Below are 19,048 nucleotides of genomic sequence, written 5' to 3'. Positions count from 1 at the left end.
TTAATTACTAGTGTTTCTGAAATAATATGAAACTTTCTTGAAGCTTAATTCACAATTTAGAATTATTACCCAGTAGCTTTCCTTAGTATTTGATAACCTCATTAGCAAACACTGAGTGTTACAAGTAAGGTACTGCTACACTTTAGTCATTCAAAGAAGACATGCCATAGTTTCTTTCGTTTTTATTTTAGAGTTGCTAGGCACAAATTTATTGTCCTCCTTTTTTGGCTGTTTCTTTTTTTTCACAGTTTTGACCCTTAAAGAATTTTGAATTAATTGGAGAGATAGAAAATAGACATAAAGATGACACATGGTGATAGGATGTCTAAGATACAGTACATATGAAAAATTAATGTTACATTCAGAAAAGTATGATGTTAACTTCATGTGCCTTTTCTTTCAACTTTAAAAATGCATAGAAAAATATGGAAAGGAAACTAGTATATGGAAAACTAGTATATGGAAATATGCTAGTTTTTAAAATGTTTATCTTTGAATGGTGAAGTCATGAGGAAATGTAATTTTTGTTTTTTGCATATCTGTGTTTTAAAAGCAAGCAATGTTCTAAACAAATAAATAAATTTCCATCCCAGTTCTGGGACAGATTTTGTAATACAAAACAAAAATAAAGCAGTCTGCTTGCTCGACATTATCAATTGCTAGACCTTATCAGTTTCCTAAACATGTTTAAATTCATATTCTTTTTGCCATTCTTATTGTACTACCAAAGTATCTGGTTTTTGTTTCATTGATTTTAGACAGAAATAGTAGCACAAGTGAGAGGGAGGGCAATAGAAATCATTTTTTGATGGCCAGATATTCAAATATGAAGACATTAAATAAGCTTGTTTTCCTTGATATGTTCATTTCTTTGGAAATTGCCATTTAAAAAAGTAAAACTACTAGTTGCAGAGCTGAATTTCTGATTATGTAGTAATTAACTATTACATTTTTAGTGAAATGTGTACATATGCCTCTTTTGGAACAATCTCAAACTTACAAAACAGTTGTAAGTACAGTGCAAAGATTTCCTAAATTATTTTAGAGCATGTTGCTGATATGATACACCATCACCTCTGAATGCTTTAGTATTTCCAGCAAACAAGGATATTTGCCAACATAATCACAATATAACCACTAAATTTTAACAAATAACATTAATTGATTTTTTTTAATCTAATCCTCAGACCCCATTTTAGTTTTTCCCATTGTCCCAATAATATTCTGTATAGCGTACGGATCTGATTTAGAATTACATGTCTATTTAATTGTCACATCTTATTTCCTTCAGTCTGAAATAGTTCTTAGCCTTCCCTGAATGTTCATGGTTTTGATAATTTTGAAGATTAGAATTCAGTTATTTTTTGAAATGCTTCTTTTTTAATGATTGGGACTGTAAGTTTCCTCATCACTATTCAAATTATGCATCTTTGACAAGAGTATCACAGAAATAATGATGTATTCTTATTGCCTCCTTTCAGGAGGCATACAATTTTGACTTGTGTCATAACTCACTTGTGATGATACTCACTTTGATAACTTGATTAAGATGGTATATGGCAGACTTCTCCCTGTTTCTCCTTTGTAATTAGTAAATATTTTGTGGAGTTGTACTTTGAAACCATGTAAATATCTCATTCCTTATCACACTTCATACCCTCCTAACACCAGGAGGCTTCTGACACTCAGCCCTGGGTCCTCCTCATCCAACTTGGACTCAGTCTGAATGCTACAGTTCTCACAGATTTGTTGTAAAATTATTATTATGGGATTTTTGAAAATTATAAATAAACCATAAATATGTCACTCAGTAGTTTATGTCATAGGTGTGACTAGAACATCTTTTTCCTTCTGGAACAGCCTTAATTTCTTCAGAAAATAATATAAATAAATAAAGAATGTAGATAATCAGAATGGTTTAATTCCATAGTATACTCAGTTCTGTATTTCATAAGTGTTAATAAGTTACCTAGAAAGTAAATGTGAAATTTTGAAGTGAAAAGTAATACATATTAGAAAAAATACGACGTACTATATTAAAATGATTGTGGAGCTGAAGTTAGTTTTCTTATTCCCCCAGTTGATATAATTTATGCCACTGTATATTATTCATAATTACCTTAGAACATAAGATTGTTTTAGAAAGTAATAATAAAATAAATTCAGGAAGAAGTGATATGATTAAGCAAATATGTGACAGCAAACTGGTAAATTGACTTAAACTTAGAAAAATTTGTTAAAATAGAGTATCACCTACCAGTTATTCTTGGACTTCATAACCTTTAGAAACCAAATATCCAGTAGACCTGGAGCCAGTACATTTTTCCAGTGGAGATGCCAACTATGATGACTGTCAAGCCTGAAGTGTTTTTGACAGAATGAATATTGTCTCTCGTCAATGCAGAATTATGCTGGCACAGTGGAGGTGCCAGGCATTTTGTTTTAGAATGTCTAATGTGAAGCCATAGCCTTCACCAACTTATTGAGAGAGTTAATAGAGGGATGCAAGAATAAGGCAATTAGTTACAAAACCATTGGCAAGGACTTTTTGAAAGATTTTTTTTTCACCCTGGCTGGTGTGGCTCAGTAGATTGAGTGCTGGCCTGTGACCCAAAGGGTCCCTTGTTTGATTCCCAGTTAAGGCACATGCTTGGGTTGCAGGCCAAGGCCCCAATAGGGAGCTCTCCAGAGGCAACCACACACTGATGTTTCTCTCCTCTTCCCTCCTCCCTTTCCTTCTCTAAATGTAAGTAAATTTTAAAAAATCTTTTAAAAATTTTTTTAAAGTTTTTTTCTTTTTATTAAGTATATTTTATTGATTATGGTATTACCGTTGTCCCATTTCCCCCTTTTCCCCCCTTGCCCCCCTTCCCCCCCTCTGCCTGGTTCCCCCTTCCATCTGGTGATTCCCCCTCCCCCTTCATGTCCATGGGTTGTTCATGTAAGTTTTTTGGCTTCTCCATCACCTGTGCTGTCTTTAACATCCCCCTGTCTATTCTTTTCCTACCCATTTATGCTTTTAAATCCCTATACCTTTCCCCCCATTCTCCTCCTTCCCCCTTCCAGCTGATAACCCTTCAAATAGTCTCCATATCTATGATTCCATTCCTGTTCTAGTTGTTTGCTTTGTTTGTTTTTGTTTTTTAGATCCACTTTTTGATAGTTACAAGTTTGTTGTCATTTTAATGTTGATAGTTTTGATCTTCTTTTTCCAAAATAAGTCCCTTTAGCATTTCATATAATAAGGGCTTGGTGATGATGAACTCCTTGAACTTCACCTTATCTGAGAAGTGCTTTATCAAGCCTTCCATTCTAAATGAAAGCTTAGCTGGAATTTCTATTTTTTTAAAAATGAGTGAGTGTATTTAATAAATAACTGGACAAGTAATTTTTACCAGCTATTATATTAAACCTTATTAAATACCACTTTATTCTTTTGGGCAAATATTCTAACTTTTCTCATGATATGTGATGATTATGACATACAATATATCCTTCTTAGCCTGTGTCATTCACAAATTCTCTACTTTTGTTCAAGTTGTTAATATAGTATCTCCAAATTGAACCCATGTATTTTTGGTTCTGTTGCCTAGAATCATCTGTCTTATTAGGTTTACATTTCTTTACCTTGTTCATAAGAACTTTAAAAGCTTTTCATCAGATATTTTACTAATTTAGGGTAGAACTTTCCTGATCCTCTAGTAGAAGAGTCTTAAAAACCTAGTTAGATTTATTTGCAGCTTGACCTTCTTCATGATTTCACTTTTTACAAATAAGAAACTATGTCCATGTGTATTTTTGACTGCTTGTTCAGGAATTGTTTTCATTGGCTAGTGGAGGCTGTGAAAGTGTTTAATTTGGATTGAATTTGAGACTAAATGACAATAGTACTAATAATGTAATACATAATCCTTAAATCTTCCATTTTACGAGAAGCAGATTTAAGAGTAAGGCCAGTATATGTGGTTGAGTTATATAGTTACAACTCAAGAGGGAGTATCTTTGAGATAATGGAGTAAAAGAAGAGTTTAAATGAGGATTTAAAGTCTTACAGTGGCTGTTTAAAATAGCAGACCCAACCCACTTCTGTCTGAAGTCAGAGCCTGTGGTGGTAATGACTGTATTAACTGCTGCTGTCTTTGGAGAGAGATGATTAAACTTCCAACTTCTTTAATTTCCAAACACTTGAGTCAGTTAATCAAAAAATACCTTTGACGAATAAATGAAACCAGTCTTTCCACTCCGTCCACTTGACCTTTTATGTTACTTCATTTTTACAGTATTTTAGGGTGTAAGCTATATGGGAAGAGCTGAGCTATTACAAGTTCTATATTTAGTTACTTTCCAATGTATTATTATTAACAGTGCTTTTGTACCTCTAATGTAGACTCAATCTATATGCTTCTTTGGGAAAGGTAGAGCGTTTCAGTCCACAAGGGTTTGTTTTGATTTATTTATTTTAATAATTAGAGAACTACAGAAATAGTCCCAACCAGTGAAGCACTGTTAGTGATGGAGCTATTAATAGGATATGTTTTTTACCTTAATAAATGTATTCTATTTACATCTGTTAATTTTTATTTTCAAATTTCCCTTTTGTTTGGAAAGAAAGTAACTTGAGTGTATTTCTCTTTTATATATAAGAACTTTTGTTTTCAACATGGATTGACAAAAATAATTGTTTAAAATCAGTATTTGATGACATGGCATTACTCTTTTAATTAGGTTCTCGCTGTATTTTTTGAAATATGGAAGTAATTTATTTAAGGCTTTTAGCAACATTTTAATAAGCTGAAATGTTATTAAACAATAATATTAAATGTTATTAAACATTTAATAAATGTTTAATAAACATTTTAATTTTCAGTCAGGGCATATTATATAATCAGATGTCAAATCTGCCAAATGCTTTGAAGATATAAATTTTTAAGTGTTATGTAACAAGGTTTTTCAAAAGAAACTTTTACACTGATTGTTTACTAAGAATGAAGATTATTTAATAGTACAACTTATTTTTTTTATTTTTTATTTATTTATCTTTAGAGGGGAAGGGAAGTAGAGAAGGAGAGAAATATCAGTGTATGGTTGCCTCTCATGTGTCCCCTGCTGGGAACTGGCCTGCAACCCAGGCATGTGCCCTGACTGGGAATCGAACTGTGATCATGTGGTTCACAGGCCCGTGCTCGATGCACTGAGCTACACCAGCCAGGGCAGATAGTACAACTTCTAATTCTAGCTTTCCTTCACAACTTCTTCTTTATCCCTATTCACATCAAAGTTAATATACATACTTTTTAACATTTAATATTGATTATATTTTTTTCCAATACCATGTAGTCTCCATATACCCTCCTCCCCCACCCCCCTAGCAGTACCACACAGTGTATCTACTTTAATGGTTAACTGGAAGGATCAAGGTATTTATGAATTCACTAGTCAGTTAACAAAAAGTACTGTTTTTTACCAAGACTAAAATGTCTTATATGGCTACCTATGGTATTTTAATCACCCATATAAATAATAATCTTCTTTGATTGTTGGAATATTGGGTTTCTTGGAATATTAGTCAAGTCTCTTAAACACTGTGCCATGGTTCTTCGGAAACTAGGCATATGATTCTAATTGGTCTTTTGAAGTTCTTCCAACATTGATTCTATCTTTAGAGAATGTGTTAAGAATTATGTCTGTCCAAAAACCATATAATAATAACTATAACAATTTTTAAACAGTAGATACAAATTTAATTTTATGGATAATTAGAGTATTATAACATACATTAAAAAGAAATAATATTCTTTAATCTGGAATGAAAAAATCATAATCTAACCATAATCTAATATAGGCAATAGCACTCTCTAACTTAAGAGTATTCTGTACTTGTACCTTTCTAAAGTGGGAGATTTCTCAAAGTAAAAAGTGCGTCTTTGAGCCATGACATTCATTTTTTAGCTTTATTAGGAGGAAAAAATACATTATGATAGCAAATTAAAATATTTGCTAAAAGGTGCTTTGTAAAATAGCAGGACTAATGGTCCACTTGAAGAAGGTAGTTTAAAGCTGATGTATTATCTAATATAGTTATCTTAATATGTAAAAGATGGAAAGTTACACTCATTATTATACAGGCAAATGTTGGAACATCTTAGGTTATTCACCATTCTCTTATTCTGTCTAGTTTTATACAGTTTTAAAATTTAATAACTTTTCTTGAGGCCATTTTAAGCATAAAGGGTAAAACCCAGAACAAAACATGGGGCAGAACTAATGGAAAATTTATTCTTCTGTTCAATAATATCATGTGATAAAAGAAAAAATATTTGCTAGCAATTTTTACAGCAGTAATTTTATGGAGTCTTTGTGTGTAAATAATATAGTTCCCATTATGAGTGAAAAAGATATACTTGTGCTCATATATTAAGTTACTGACTTACACTCTTATCACAATTTTTTCTCTTCCCTTCACCCACAGAATCTGTGTATGATCTTCTCCCAAAGGAGTTACAGTTACCGCCATCTAGAGAAACATCTGTAGCATCAATGAGTCAGACAAGTGGTGGTGAGGCAGGCTCGCCTCCTCCAGCTGTAGTTGCTGCTGGTATGCATTTCATTTTACTTTATAAAGAAAATTAGGGTATTATCTGGCCAACATGAACAGTGCTGGTAAAGTTTATATCAAAAAGAGTATGATTTGAGGCTTTGTTTTAGGTTTAATTTTTTAAAGATATTTGTTTATTTATTTTTAGAGAGGTGACACCAGTTGCCTCTCGCACACCCCCAATTGGGAGAACCTGGGTTGTAGGCAACCCAGGTATGTGCCCTGACTGGGAATTGAACCAACGACCTTTAGGTTCACAGTCTGGTGCTCAGTCCACTGAGCCACATCAGCCAGGTTGGAGGTTTTAAAATATATACTTTTAAAACTTAAAAAATTCAGTATAATTTTATTGATGTAATTATTATTTCTTAAAATTTCACATTGGCACATCTACTAATACCATGCCCTAAAATGGACCTTATTTTCAACTATGGGAATGAATTAAAGGTCTTTTGTTGGCTGTACAGGAGAAGGTTAAATACCAAGCCATGGGTAGAAAATTTATTTGCTAAATTATATTTAACAATTATTTTTTAAAATTTGCTTTAAAAAAGAAAACAATATTTTACTTTGTATAATCTGGAAAAGAACTCATTCACTCAAGTTTCTTTTTTGTTTGTAGCATGTTTTTATAACCTTTTCCCTACTTTAAAAACTAATGTGACTTTATACTTATTGTAAACTCAGTTGAAAGTAGTGGAAGATTTGAATGTAATATTTATATGACATTTTTATATCAATTAAAATATGGAATTAATGTTTGAAATTTATTAAGCTTATTTTTACTCAGCTCTCAAATCATACACTTTATATAATTATAATTATGTAAAACTGTTTCAAATTTTGATTAAATTAGAATGAAGGATTGACAGGCAAACTAATAGAAAAAAGTCTTGATTGTTAATAAATTACAAGAATGCTTTCAAAAATAATTACATTGCCCAACTTTGTGGTTTTTTTGTTGTTGTTGGGTTTATAGACTGCTAAGTGTTTGGTTAAAAAAAGGAAAAAATTATATACTCCAAAGTTTTATGTGTCCTAGTAATTAGAGGTTTCTTGTCTAATATGATACCTCTCATCTTTTCAGATGGTACTGAGACCATCAGAACATTGTTTTCAGTACATTCTTTTTGTTTCAAAAGAACAGTGAAGTGGAAGGTTTTGATTTAAATGAGGATATTGGTACTATAGTAGAACTTCAGATATTTTTCTTATGTGTGTTAACCTATGTGCCATTAATTTTGTATACCAATCTTCCCCTGAGCTTTGGTATATTGCAGTTTGCTGCCTTCCTAGCTGAGGGCAGGAAAACTTTAAACATGGCAAAGAAACTTATCAGCCCTGCTCACTGTTCATGTGTTGCCAGACATTTTCTAACAGATTCTGTGGATTTAATTGTGAGCTTTTTAGTAAAGAAATTGGTAAGATGACCTGGTTTTGCTTTGTATCCACAGGGTTTCAAAATGTCCCTGAATATATTTTCTGAAATTTAAAGTTTTAATCTACTTTAAAATTTATATCAGACAATAAAATATGAAAAAGGATATTTTAATGAAATATTTCACTTTAAATCCACAGGTAGAAATTGACTAACTGATTTCTTTTGTATCTTTTGAGATTGTTTTTTAAAGACATGTTGAATCTGTATAGAACTAAAAGTCTGTTTCTTCTGTGCTTTTTAACATCTGTTGACAGTAGATCCAGAGTTTTGTTTTGTTTTTTTAAGCTGAAAAAATGTTAGCTAGGTTTGGGAAAAGAACAATACTTCCTTTTCATAATACCAAACTGAATTCCAGAAGTTTATATATATAAATATTGAAAGTTCTTGAATTTGGGTCCCTAATGGAATGTTGATCCTCTCTTCCTCTCTCTGTCCCTCTCTCCATATATTTGAGAAAATCCTCTCCAGGTAAATTAAATTGAAAATTATCTGTTGAAAAAATCCTGAAAATATGAGAATGAAACCAGAAAGTATTCTGAAGTAATAAATTCTTACTATATTGGGAAGTTGTTGACTCTGTAATGATGGTAAAGAGAGTAAGGAGGTAATCTTGACACTTTTCTTATATTCACAAACAGAATGTTTCCATGATCTAAAATCATTTGAAATTTTAAGTCATTTGGAATTTTTAAAATATAAATTTAGTTTTAGTAACCAACAGAGTCTTATTCCATGATTCTAATATTTTATTGGTAGAATAGAGCCTTTGTCATATAACATTCTAGGTAAGAGAGTTTAAATTACAAAATTATTGTAGGGAGATCAATTAGTATATATTATTAGAGTTGCTTTTTTTATTTGACCTATTAATATACTTAGTGACAAAACTGTCAAAGAGATTTAGAGTAAATTACCAGTTACTCAGTGTTTCCTGCCCAAAACACTAGATTTCTTAGGAAAGGCACATTAATTTAGACCTTTATGAGTTTTTTTTAATATGTAGCATTTACTGTTTAAGTATTAAATGCATAAAAATGATGACTCTTGATGTAGTTAATTCTTCAGAGTTTTGAAGGAGCCGGATTGGCTGCTATCAGTTATGAGGGCCTGGTGGGAACAGACTTCTAGTTCTGCCATAAAGGTTTGTGTTTCACAAGTTCTAAATCAATTTAAAATTTAAAATTTAGAGGCTTGGCATGTAGGTGTTTATGTTCATTCTTTATTATTTAATTATTAAAAATGTGTTTCTCGGATTCACCAAACTAGATATTTTCCCTTTACATATTACTGAGAGAATGAGTAAACATGGTGCTGCTAATCCACAATCCAGAATATTGGGTAAAAGAGTGTCTCTCAAATCTTTTCCTGCCTCTACACTATTTCCACTTTTACATATTCCCAGCAATAACAGCTTTCTATCTGGTAAGTCCAAGGATTGAGGGTGGAGGAAGGAGGATTTACTTCTCCTATACAACTCTTTCCCTTTCTGTGGGGTCAGGTGTCAAAATCTGGGAGGTGTAGTTGAGAATCAAACAGTCTGAAATTTGTGTTCTTCCCCAATTTTTAAAGACCTCTGTTTTTGTCCTACTGGTAAGGTAATTAAGAGTTTGAAGCTCAATATGTGAATGAATAAGAGTTTTAGTAATGCAGAGTTTCTGAACAGTATTGTTGTAGGTTCTCAGTAATTAAGAGAGAAGCTATTTTCCTAATACAGAAAGAGTTATCCAAATGAATTGTTGTTATTTTTTGGCAAAATAAGTAGTTGAGCAAGAAGAAATATAAATTGTGAAAGGATTCTTTTTAGGGTTTGTGTGTGTGAGAGATTCTTCTAGTATATGTTATAAAGAATTAAAATGTAAGTATTTAGGAGAAGTAAAACAATTATAGCAGAATTTGTGGGTTTTGAAAAGAGACCTGGCAGGTATTCTTCTTAAATAACAGCTTTATTGAGATATAATGCACATACCAATTTTATAATTTTTTAATGTTTTTAAAATTTTTATTTACTTTTTAGCGAGAGGATAAGGAAGGGAGAAAGAAAGGGAGAAAGAGATGTTTCTCTTGAAACATCGATATGCAGGAGAAACATAGATTGGTTTCCTTTTGCATGCCCTTAACCAGGACCTGGCCTGCAACACAGACATGCGCCTTGGCTGGGAATTGAACCAGCAACTTTTCAGTTTGTAGGCTAGTGCTCAGTACACTGAGCCACACCAGCCAGGGTTTTAATGGTTTAATTTAAATTAATAACATTACATTAAATGATCCATACAATAAATTTTTCTGTTAGAAGAGACATTAAATAGTGTTTTAAATGTGACAGAGTAATTAAAACATTTCAAATACCTACTAGGTATTTTATGTATTGAAAGAACTTAGTACTACTTACACAGTAGGAGAACACACTAAAGAACTAAATTAAATTAATGTCCTATAATCAGAGAAGTTATGCTTTAATTCATTGTAGACATCTTAATCACCTAAATTAAAATTTTAGAAATTTCTAAACCATCCATAACATTAAAACCACAAAAACTGAGTTGAAGAAAATATAAGTTGTCACTTTGAGTTCTGTGTTATAGGAATTGTACCAGGCAATTTGCTTGTTATATCTCAATCCTTCCAAACACAGTACAGTATACATCTCTTCCTTCTTACTGGAGTCTAAGTTCTTTTCTCCTTGCCATTGTTATTTAGGAAATTTAGTGTTCCACACGCACTTCAGTTGAGGAAACACAAGCTCCTAGAAGATGCTGTGTGGGATATTGAGTTGAAAAAACTATGCCCCTTCTCAGCAAGTTCAGGATCTGCAAATAGGAGTATGGTTTCTAGAGGAATATTACTTTTTCACGGCAACAGAATTATGTAGCTCATTGAATTTAAGTTATAACTTAAAAATTCTACTCTTAATTTTTATTGAAATTACAAAGTAAATCTAACTATTCACATTTATACATATAGAAATTATGTATGTATGTATGCATGTATGTATAGATTTGTGCTAATATCTACCTTATTAGAGTGAAAAGCATAAGCAATGTTGGACCATAACAGTTAATTCAGAAATAACTACCAATTCAGGAGGCTATCTATATTATCAACTTTAATTTACAAAAAGTACACATGGACTGTTACTGATTTATTCCTTAAATTTCCCCTTTTTATTCTGTTTTTAGCAGTAATTTTATGAATATTGACTTACTTAGTTTCTGATAGAATAAGCAAATTTTTGTATTACTTGAGCCTATAGAAAAGCATTTTATTTATTTATTTACTTACTTTTTAAAGATTTTATTCTTATTTATCTTTAGAGAGAGAGGAAGGGAAGGAAAGAAACATCAATGTGTGGTTGCCTCTTGTGTGCCCCAAAGTGGGGACTTGGCCTGCAACCCAGACATGTGCCCTGACTGGGAATCAAACCAGCAACACTTTGGTTCCCAGCCCACGTATGCTCAATCCACTGAGCTACGCCAGCCAGGGTTAGAATAGCGTTTTTAAACTGTTCACAGATTCTTAACCATTCAGGGGCCAAAGAAATACATAAAATTGGCACAATTTTTGTTTTTATGTGTTTTGTACAATTTTGCAATATTAATGCACAGAAATGGACTTTTTAATGTCACTAATAAGATTGATAGTATCAGAAAAAAGTGTTGTATATAACTCAGTGATTTTAAATCTTTTGCATCTCATGATATACATATAAACTAATTACTAAAATTCTGTAGCACATCAAAAAATATCTTTGCTGATCTTACAGAAAATAGGTATAACTAATTGATTTATAAAAAATAATAATAATTGCCTACTCTTTTTGCTTCAAAGTGACTTTTAAAATCTCAGGCAGTTGCCTAACATGTATATAGGATTTCTGGTACCAAGAATTAACCAATCATACGCAATTTTATTATGTGACTTGACCCGTAAGATGTAACTCTATTATATGACCTATATAGCTATGATTCAAGATGGGGAAGGGAAGGAGAAAGAGAGGGAGAGAAACATCAATTGGTTCCTTTTTGCAGGAAAAAAAAAGGAACTGACCAGGGACTGAACCTACAACCCTTTCAGTTTACAGAATGATGCCCAGCCAACTGAGCCATACTGACCAGGGCTGTTGTTAACTTTTTTTTTTTTTTTTTGACAGTATAAGGGAAAAGAGGTCTGTGCCCCTGACTAAATAGTCAGGTATTGCCCTGGCTGGTGTAGCTCAGTGGATTGAGCACGGGCCTGCGAACCACACGATCGTGGTTTGATTCCCAGTCAGGGCACATGCCTGGGTTGCGGGCCAGTTCCCCAGCAGGGGACCCATGAGAGGCAACCATACATTGATATTTCTCTCCTCTCCTTCCCTTCCCCTGTAAAAATAAATAAATATTAAAAAATAGTCAGGTATTACATGCTTTAAAAATTCTTGTGGTATACTCGTTGAAAATCACTGCCATAACTGTTTTATAACAATTAGTTTTATAAATAATACTAATGAAGTTGTGTAAATAACACTCCAGCTGGGACAGGAGTGAGGGGATAATGAGGTCTGTCCAAAGGTATTCAGTCATGTAATGTGAAAAATAGAGATATTTATTGAAGAAGATACAAGATACAGGAAACATTTTACATAGGACAATGATGCCTCTGTCCCCTTCAAAGTAGGCATCTTGGGACTTCACACAGTTCTCCCAATTGCCATCAGCCTCCACTTCTTAATTTCCTGAATCTCATCAATGGTCTGAAATCTCTTCCCTTTCAAAGGTGATTTTAGCTTTAGGAAAAGCCAGAAGTTGTAGGATACCAAATCTGGGCTGTAGGGAGGCCGAGTCACCTGGGTGATTTGATGTTTCACCAAAAAAACTCTGCACGGGATGTGATGCGTGAGTATGTTCTCATGAAGTTGCCAGTCACCAGTTGGCCATAACTGTGGCCTCCCAAATCATCCGAATAGTTTCCACGGAGGAATATTCAAGCTAATGCAAAATTGATTCAGATTCGTTGCTGTACTTGCTCAGTCATTTTGCATGTGATGGTCAAACATTATACATGTTCACTCAATGGTGTCTACTGCCCCTATTGACTAATATAGTGAAGTTATCATTGTTCATGTATGCACATTCCAGTCCACTCTCCTTGGCTGCCAGGTTACATGGATGTCGTGCAAACCATTCTCATTATATTAACAATCGGTGGACTTTTCCTGGACAAACCTTGTACCTTAGGATAGGATACAAAAATAGACTTCACCTGTTTCTGTGACATTTTTTTCTCTTAAAAATAAAATCATGCATAGTAAAATGTTAGCATCTGTTGAGTATGAGCAGAGGGTACATTGGTGCTTAGTTTTAAATATTTCATAATTTAAAAAACACTAGGTGGAAGCTGATTAAAGTACTCAAAATGCCCAATACACTATGCTTTTTTAAAGTAACAAAGATATGGCATATAGTACATACTTGATGGATTTTTTTGCATAAATAAGGGTACATTAACTTTTCATCCAAAAATACAAGTATTGTATTTTTATTCATTGGCAGTGTTTACTTAGTCCACTGATGTAAAATTCATTCTTCCTGTATCACTCCCTCACAACAAGGTATTGTCAATTAAAATAAATCAGAAAACGGCGCTGGCTGATGTGGCTTAGTAGATTGAGTGCCAGCCTGAGAACTGAAAGGTCACAGGTTCGATTCCCACAGTACATGCCTGGATTGTGGGTCAGGTCCCCAGTTCAGGGCACATGAGAGGCAACCAATTGATGTCTTTCTTGCACATTGATTTTTCTCTCCCTCTCTTTTCCCTCCTTTCCCCTCTCTAAAAATAAAGAAATGATTTTTAAAAAATCAGAATGAACAAGAAAGCACTTCAACATGCCAGGCCCATATGGCCATGATCTGGATCATACACACACGTGCACATGTATTATAGTTATATTGCTATTTATTTTGCACATATGAAATAAAATTATTGACTTTGGAATTATAAAGACATAATTTGAATTTGATTGCTATCATCATTCCTGTCAAATAGATGGAAACTTGTAGAAGTTAAATACTTTTCTACTAATATCATCCCTGTAACTAGATGATAATATGAACCTTTCCTTAATGGGACTATAAACATAAATATATAAAATACTTAACATTACTTGATAATTAGTGACCGTTCAGCAAACATGGACCTTTTCCCCATATGTTTCTCCTTTCATTTGTTAACAACATTTTAAAAATTAGATCTTATTTTTATAAGAATAATTTTCAACTTTGTTTTGCTTCTTTTCATTTTCACTGAGTCTGGTTTTGACCTTTCTTTGAAGTTTTGCATATCAGTCAAGATATAGCCACACACATGAGCCATAGGATTGATTTTCTGATTAATTTTACATTCACACTCTCTCAATGGGAACCCTTATAGAAGGAATATTGATAGAGGGTGAGTCTTAGAGAAAACACCTTCTAAAGGGATGATTCTGTAAAGTTGACTAAGAGTTCTTAGAATTCTTATCAGTGTTTGTAATGAAATGATAAATTTGCATGATCAGTTATCAAAACTTCTGATATAGCAATTTATGACTTCTATTTGCCTAGACAAGTTATTTAGTGTAGAGTTGAATCTAATACACACTCTAGTCTAGACCCAGGTGTAAAACCTGATTGATTAATGAAAGTAGAAGGTTTTAATCATACAAATATTATTTTTCCTTTTTTGGTCACCTCTAAAAAAAGGAAATGGGAAGACATTGAACTAGTGTTGGCAGGATTACCTTTATTATTTATAAACTATTTTTAAATGCATTATGTGATAAAGCATTGAAGTGATATTCAAATAGCATTTTCAGAACTTTGTCTCCAGTTTTTAAGTTTATGTAGTTATAATCTCCATTTTGTCTTAAAGTAATATTACCTTTCAAGTGGTACAAAAATTGTTCTTTTTGACCCTGGCTGGTGTAGCTCAGTGGATTGAGCACAGGCCTGTGAACCAGAGGATTGCGGTTCGATTCCCAGTCAGGGCACATGCCTGGGTTGCAGGCCAGTTTCCAGCAGGGGATGCATGAAAGGCAAGCGTACATTGATGTTTCTCTCCCTCTCTCCTTCCCCTCTAAAGATAAATAAATAAAATCTTTTAAAAAATTGCCCTTTTTGTTTTTTAACTTGTCCTTCCTGGGGTGTTTGACAATGTAATAAGTTTTGTTATAAGCTAGTATAATTATTTATATAACTTTTGTAAGCATTGTTATTTGTTCAGTTTCTGATAGAGTAAGCACATTTTTATATTACCTGCCTCTATAGAATAGTATTCCAAAACTGTTCACAGATTCTCAACCATTCTTTTGTGTTGAAATTATTTGAGGTAGAGGATTCTTTCTGGGCTTTAGTCTGTTCACCCAGTGTAAACAGTAATGCTACCCTGTAGTACTTAAATGACTAGATGATGGAAAGCATCTTTCTTTCCCAGTAGGAGGGGATTTAAAAAACAAATTCTAGCCCTAGCCAGCTAGTTCAGTTGGTTAGAGCATCATCTGATACAGCAAGGTTGTAGGTTTGGTTCCTCGTCTGGGCACATATATGAAAAAAACCAATGAGTACATAAACAAGTAGAACAATGAAATGATGTTTCTCCCCTCTCTCTAAATCAATCAAAAATTTTTAAAATTCTGTAATGTGTGCCTAGTATGTGTTTTACATTGTGCTTAGATACCTTGGCTTGAATAGGACAAAATATTTATTTAAAACATTGCTCTTAAAAGTGTCAGGACACTTAGAAAATTTTGTAAGAATTTTTTAGAAAACATTCTTTAATAAATATTATATGAATATATTATTGATACACTAACAAAGAAAAATAATTATTTTGGGAGAATTCAGATTAAAAATGGGAGAGTAATTAATTATTGTGTAATATTAGAACCCTGACTGGCCATTTGAGGGACTGGAGAAGAAAAAGATGGTCTCCAGTAAATCAATAACAAACTTTTCACCTTCAGCAATAGTGCTAATTATTTTTGAAAATAGAGCCTCCAGGATAAGACATTTTATGCACAGTAGCATATATAATTTAAAAGTGTAAATTGTAACTTTTTGAAGGGGGGATGAGGAAGTATGTGGAAGTTGGCCCGAGAAATGAAAATATTCTTTTGATGCTAAAATGTAAATATTTTTTACTGTTTGAGTATAACCTCTTCCACTCTTTAAGGGAACTTGGGTAAGAGGACAGCCTAAAACCACCTGTATGAGAGAACATTCTGGCTTATGGATTAGATTGCATTAGTATATTAGAGAACAGTTTGGTGAATATGAGTTAACAAAAAGTTTGGATAAGAAATTTTCTGATTTGTATTTATTTGGATGTGAATGATTTAATTTTAAAGGTTGTTTTAAAACACTGCTTATTGTAGCATGTAAACTTATGTTGGGTGGGAAAAGTACAAATGGGAACTTGAAACTGTTTTAAACATAAATTTAAGTGATCGACCCTACAATTTTTGTTTTTTGTTCTTTTGGGTTTTTTTTGTAAAATAACCTGATTGCTTATTTTATATGCTGGGATGCTAGTTGTTTTTTCTATTAATACACTTAACTTGCATTCTAGCTTCGTCATTCAGAGACAGGCATCGTGTGGTGGGTTGTGTGACAGTGTCTGTCAATAGTGAAGACAAATAGTGCCAGAGACACTTAACCCATCCAATCTCACCCAGGGTATAGGTCGGTTTTCAGACTTCTTCATAAGTCTTTTTTCTTTCTTTCTTTCTTCCTTCCTTCCTTTCTTTATTTTTCCTTTTTGTTTTTTTTTTTATATTTTTTGTCTCTAAATAGTGGATTGATACTGATTGAAACTAAAACTTTTGGTAAAGTTTTAAACTTTACATTAAAACTGTAAGAAGAAGAAAAGTAGAAAATGAAGGTTGGCATGTAAGGTGTTGACAAAGCAGGTTTGCAGCCACTTTGTGTGTCCTAGATTTTTCAATCCCTTGGCAACATTAATGTTGACCTTATAATTTTTTTCTCTCAATATCTTTCTTCTTTGATGTGAAAATATATCCTTGGATCTGGTGACTTTTATCAGACAAGATACTTAGATCTGAAGCTATTGTTACCAGAAAGAAAAATGAAATACTTAAAAACAGTAACTTTGGTTAAACAGTGTTTTTTTTTTAGACCAGAAATTGTTTCTAAACACCCTGTGCTGCTTTTTATGATTATTTTCTGAGCAGTCAATTATTTACTCCTTCTTTGTTCCACTATTGGTTCACTCAATATACTTGCAAAACTTTATGGCTTTTGTTTTAATCGCTTTCTTAGGAAAATTGACTGATTTTTACACTGATGTTGAAAATCTAGGGAACATTTTTATTTTGGAAGCTTAGTTAAATGTAACTTCTGTCATATATTTAAAATCAGTGAAAGGTATTTGTTTCTTCTGAGAACTCTAAAGAATGTTTCTAATTTCAAAGCTTTCTATACAAAGTTTGGTTAATTTCATATAAAGTATTGTCTCTTTTTTATGGTATGTTAAACACTAAAATGATACAGTGATTAAAATAATTTCTGCCCTGAAAATCTAGAACTAATAATTCTTAATTTTAAAATGCAGTTTAAGCAAGGAGTACATAAAATCTACATGGGTTTCTATATGTGGTACCATTTAAAAATCCATTTTTGTCCTTCTAATCAAATTAATAGTACTTGCAAATCCTGGGTTATCCATGTAGGTATTATCTGCCACTCTTTTATTTCAACTGCTTTGACTATTTGTAGTAAACCTTAACAAATCCATTTTCTTAAAAGAAGCCATATGTCCAATTTGAATTCACCATCATTATTGTCATTTTATCTATTAATTATCTATTCTTAATAGAATTATTAGAACAACATAGATGTGGTGTTTCCCTTCATTTACACATTTTAGAAATAATTCTTTTGAGATTATAAATTCGTATTAGTAAATTGTAGAAATGGTTTATTTTTTTCCCTTTGGTTTGCTGTACTCTCTGTGGTCACAGAAATTACTGTGGAAAAATAAAATTTGTCTAGGTTCAAAGATAATTTTTCATTAAAATATAATGAAAATGTATTCATACATTAGATGAAAGAATAAGTTTAAAAATTTAAGAGAAACTTCAATCTTTATGAAGGATTCATGAGGGATTTAAGAACAGATACAGTTATAAAGTTATAAAATAGATACATTATAATTACTCAGTGAGATAATAACAAGCAGTTACTAAAACATTTTTATGTTGGAGTTTTACTATTTTGATATGCAGCAATTAAACATAATATCTACATTCCTAATAGATAAAAATAGAGACTCAAAACCAAGCAAAGGGGAGGTAGTTAGGCATATTTTGTTTATAAGAACTTATAAATAAAAAAGAATATATACATGAAGCAAGACTGCATTAGCATTTTTTGTTCAACAGAATGTCAATGAAGTTTTTTCTTGTTATTTAATCATATAGTGACCCTAAGTGCATTTATAATATTTCCAGGAATGTTCTTTAGTGCTTTTCTGGGAATGCTTAGAAATGACAAACTAATGTTTAAACATCTAAAACATTCTTGATATTGTTGTTATGCCTTTATTTTTAGTAGCTAATATTAAATATATTTTATTCTTAGTACATTTATAGGTTAGTACCCAAGTAGGTAATTGAGCTTATATATAGTTTTAAGAAAGAAAGTTATTAGAGCACTCTTTGTAGAAATGGTGAATGTTACTTCTAAACTCTTAGGTTACTTTTAAACCTTTTCCCACAATCAGATAATGCTATTATGGTAATATATAGTTTAAGGATTTTGAGTATTAAATCCTTTTTTTAATAAACCTCATGTGTCCATTATGGACACATTAGTACATTTATTTGCGAATTTAATATAACTCAGTGCCCATATCAAATATTGGCTTCTCATAAATTAATTTAATAACAAATAACATACAAGGCATGATATAGGTGTTGGAAAGGTCTCAGATGGGAAGAATACTGTCCATGCTTTCAAGAGGCTCATAGTCTTATCTTCCTC

The 19,048-nt window shown here is 32.2% G+C and overlaps 1 protein-coding gene across 9 annotated transcripts in view; it reads left to right on the top strand.

Moving 5' to 3' along the window:
* NFAT5 (nuclear factor of activated T cells 5) overlaps positions 1 to 19,048 on the top strand; it is a 128,253-nt gene that overhangs the window by 51,361 nt on the left and 57,844 nt on the right. For 5 of the 9 annotated variants that reach the window (XM_037041374.1, XM_037041373.1, XM_037041372.1 and 2 more), the window contains one exon: positions 6,470 to 6,595. In XM_037041374.1, coding sequence (XP_036897269.1) covers positions 6,470 to 6,595 — 126 coding nt within the window. Of the gene's footprint in view, positions 1 to 6,469; positions 6,596 to 19,048 lie in introns of those variants that run through there. The other 4 variants (XM_037041378.1, XM_037041379.1, XM_037041377.1 and 1 more) reach the window with 1 other exon arrangement.

The sequence above is a fragment of the Sturnira hondurensis genome, unplaced genomic scaffold, assembly GCF_014824575.4.
Source record: "Sturnira hondurensis isolate 20B ecotype Veracruz unplaced genomic scaffold, ASM1482457v3 Scaffold0003090, whole genome shotgun sequence".
NCBI lineage: Eukaryota > Metazoa > Chordata > Mammalia > Chiroptera > Phyllostomidae > Sturnira > Sturnira hondurensis.
The sequence above is the reverse complement of the archived record's forward strand: the minus strand, read 5'-3'. Positions and strand labels throughout refer to the sequence as shown.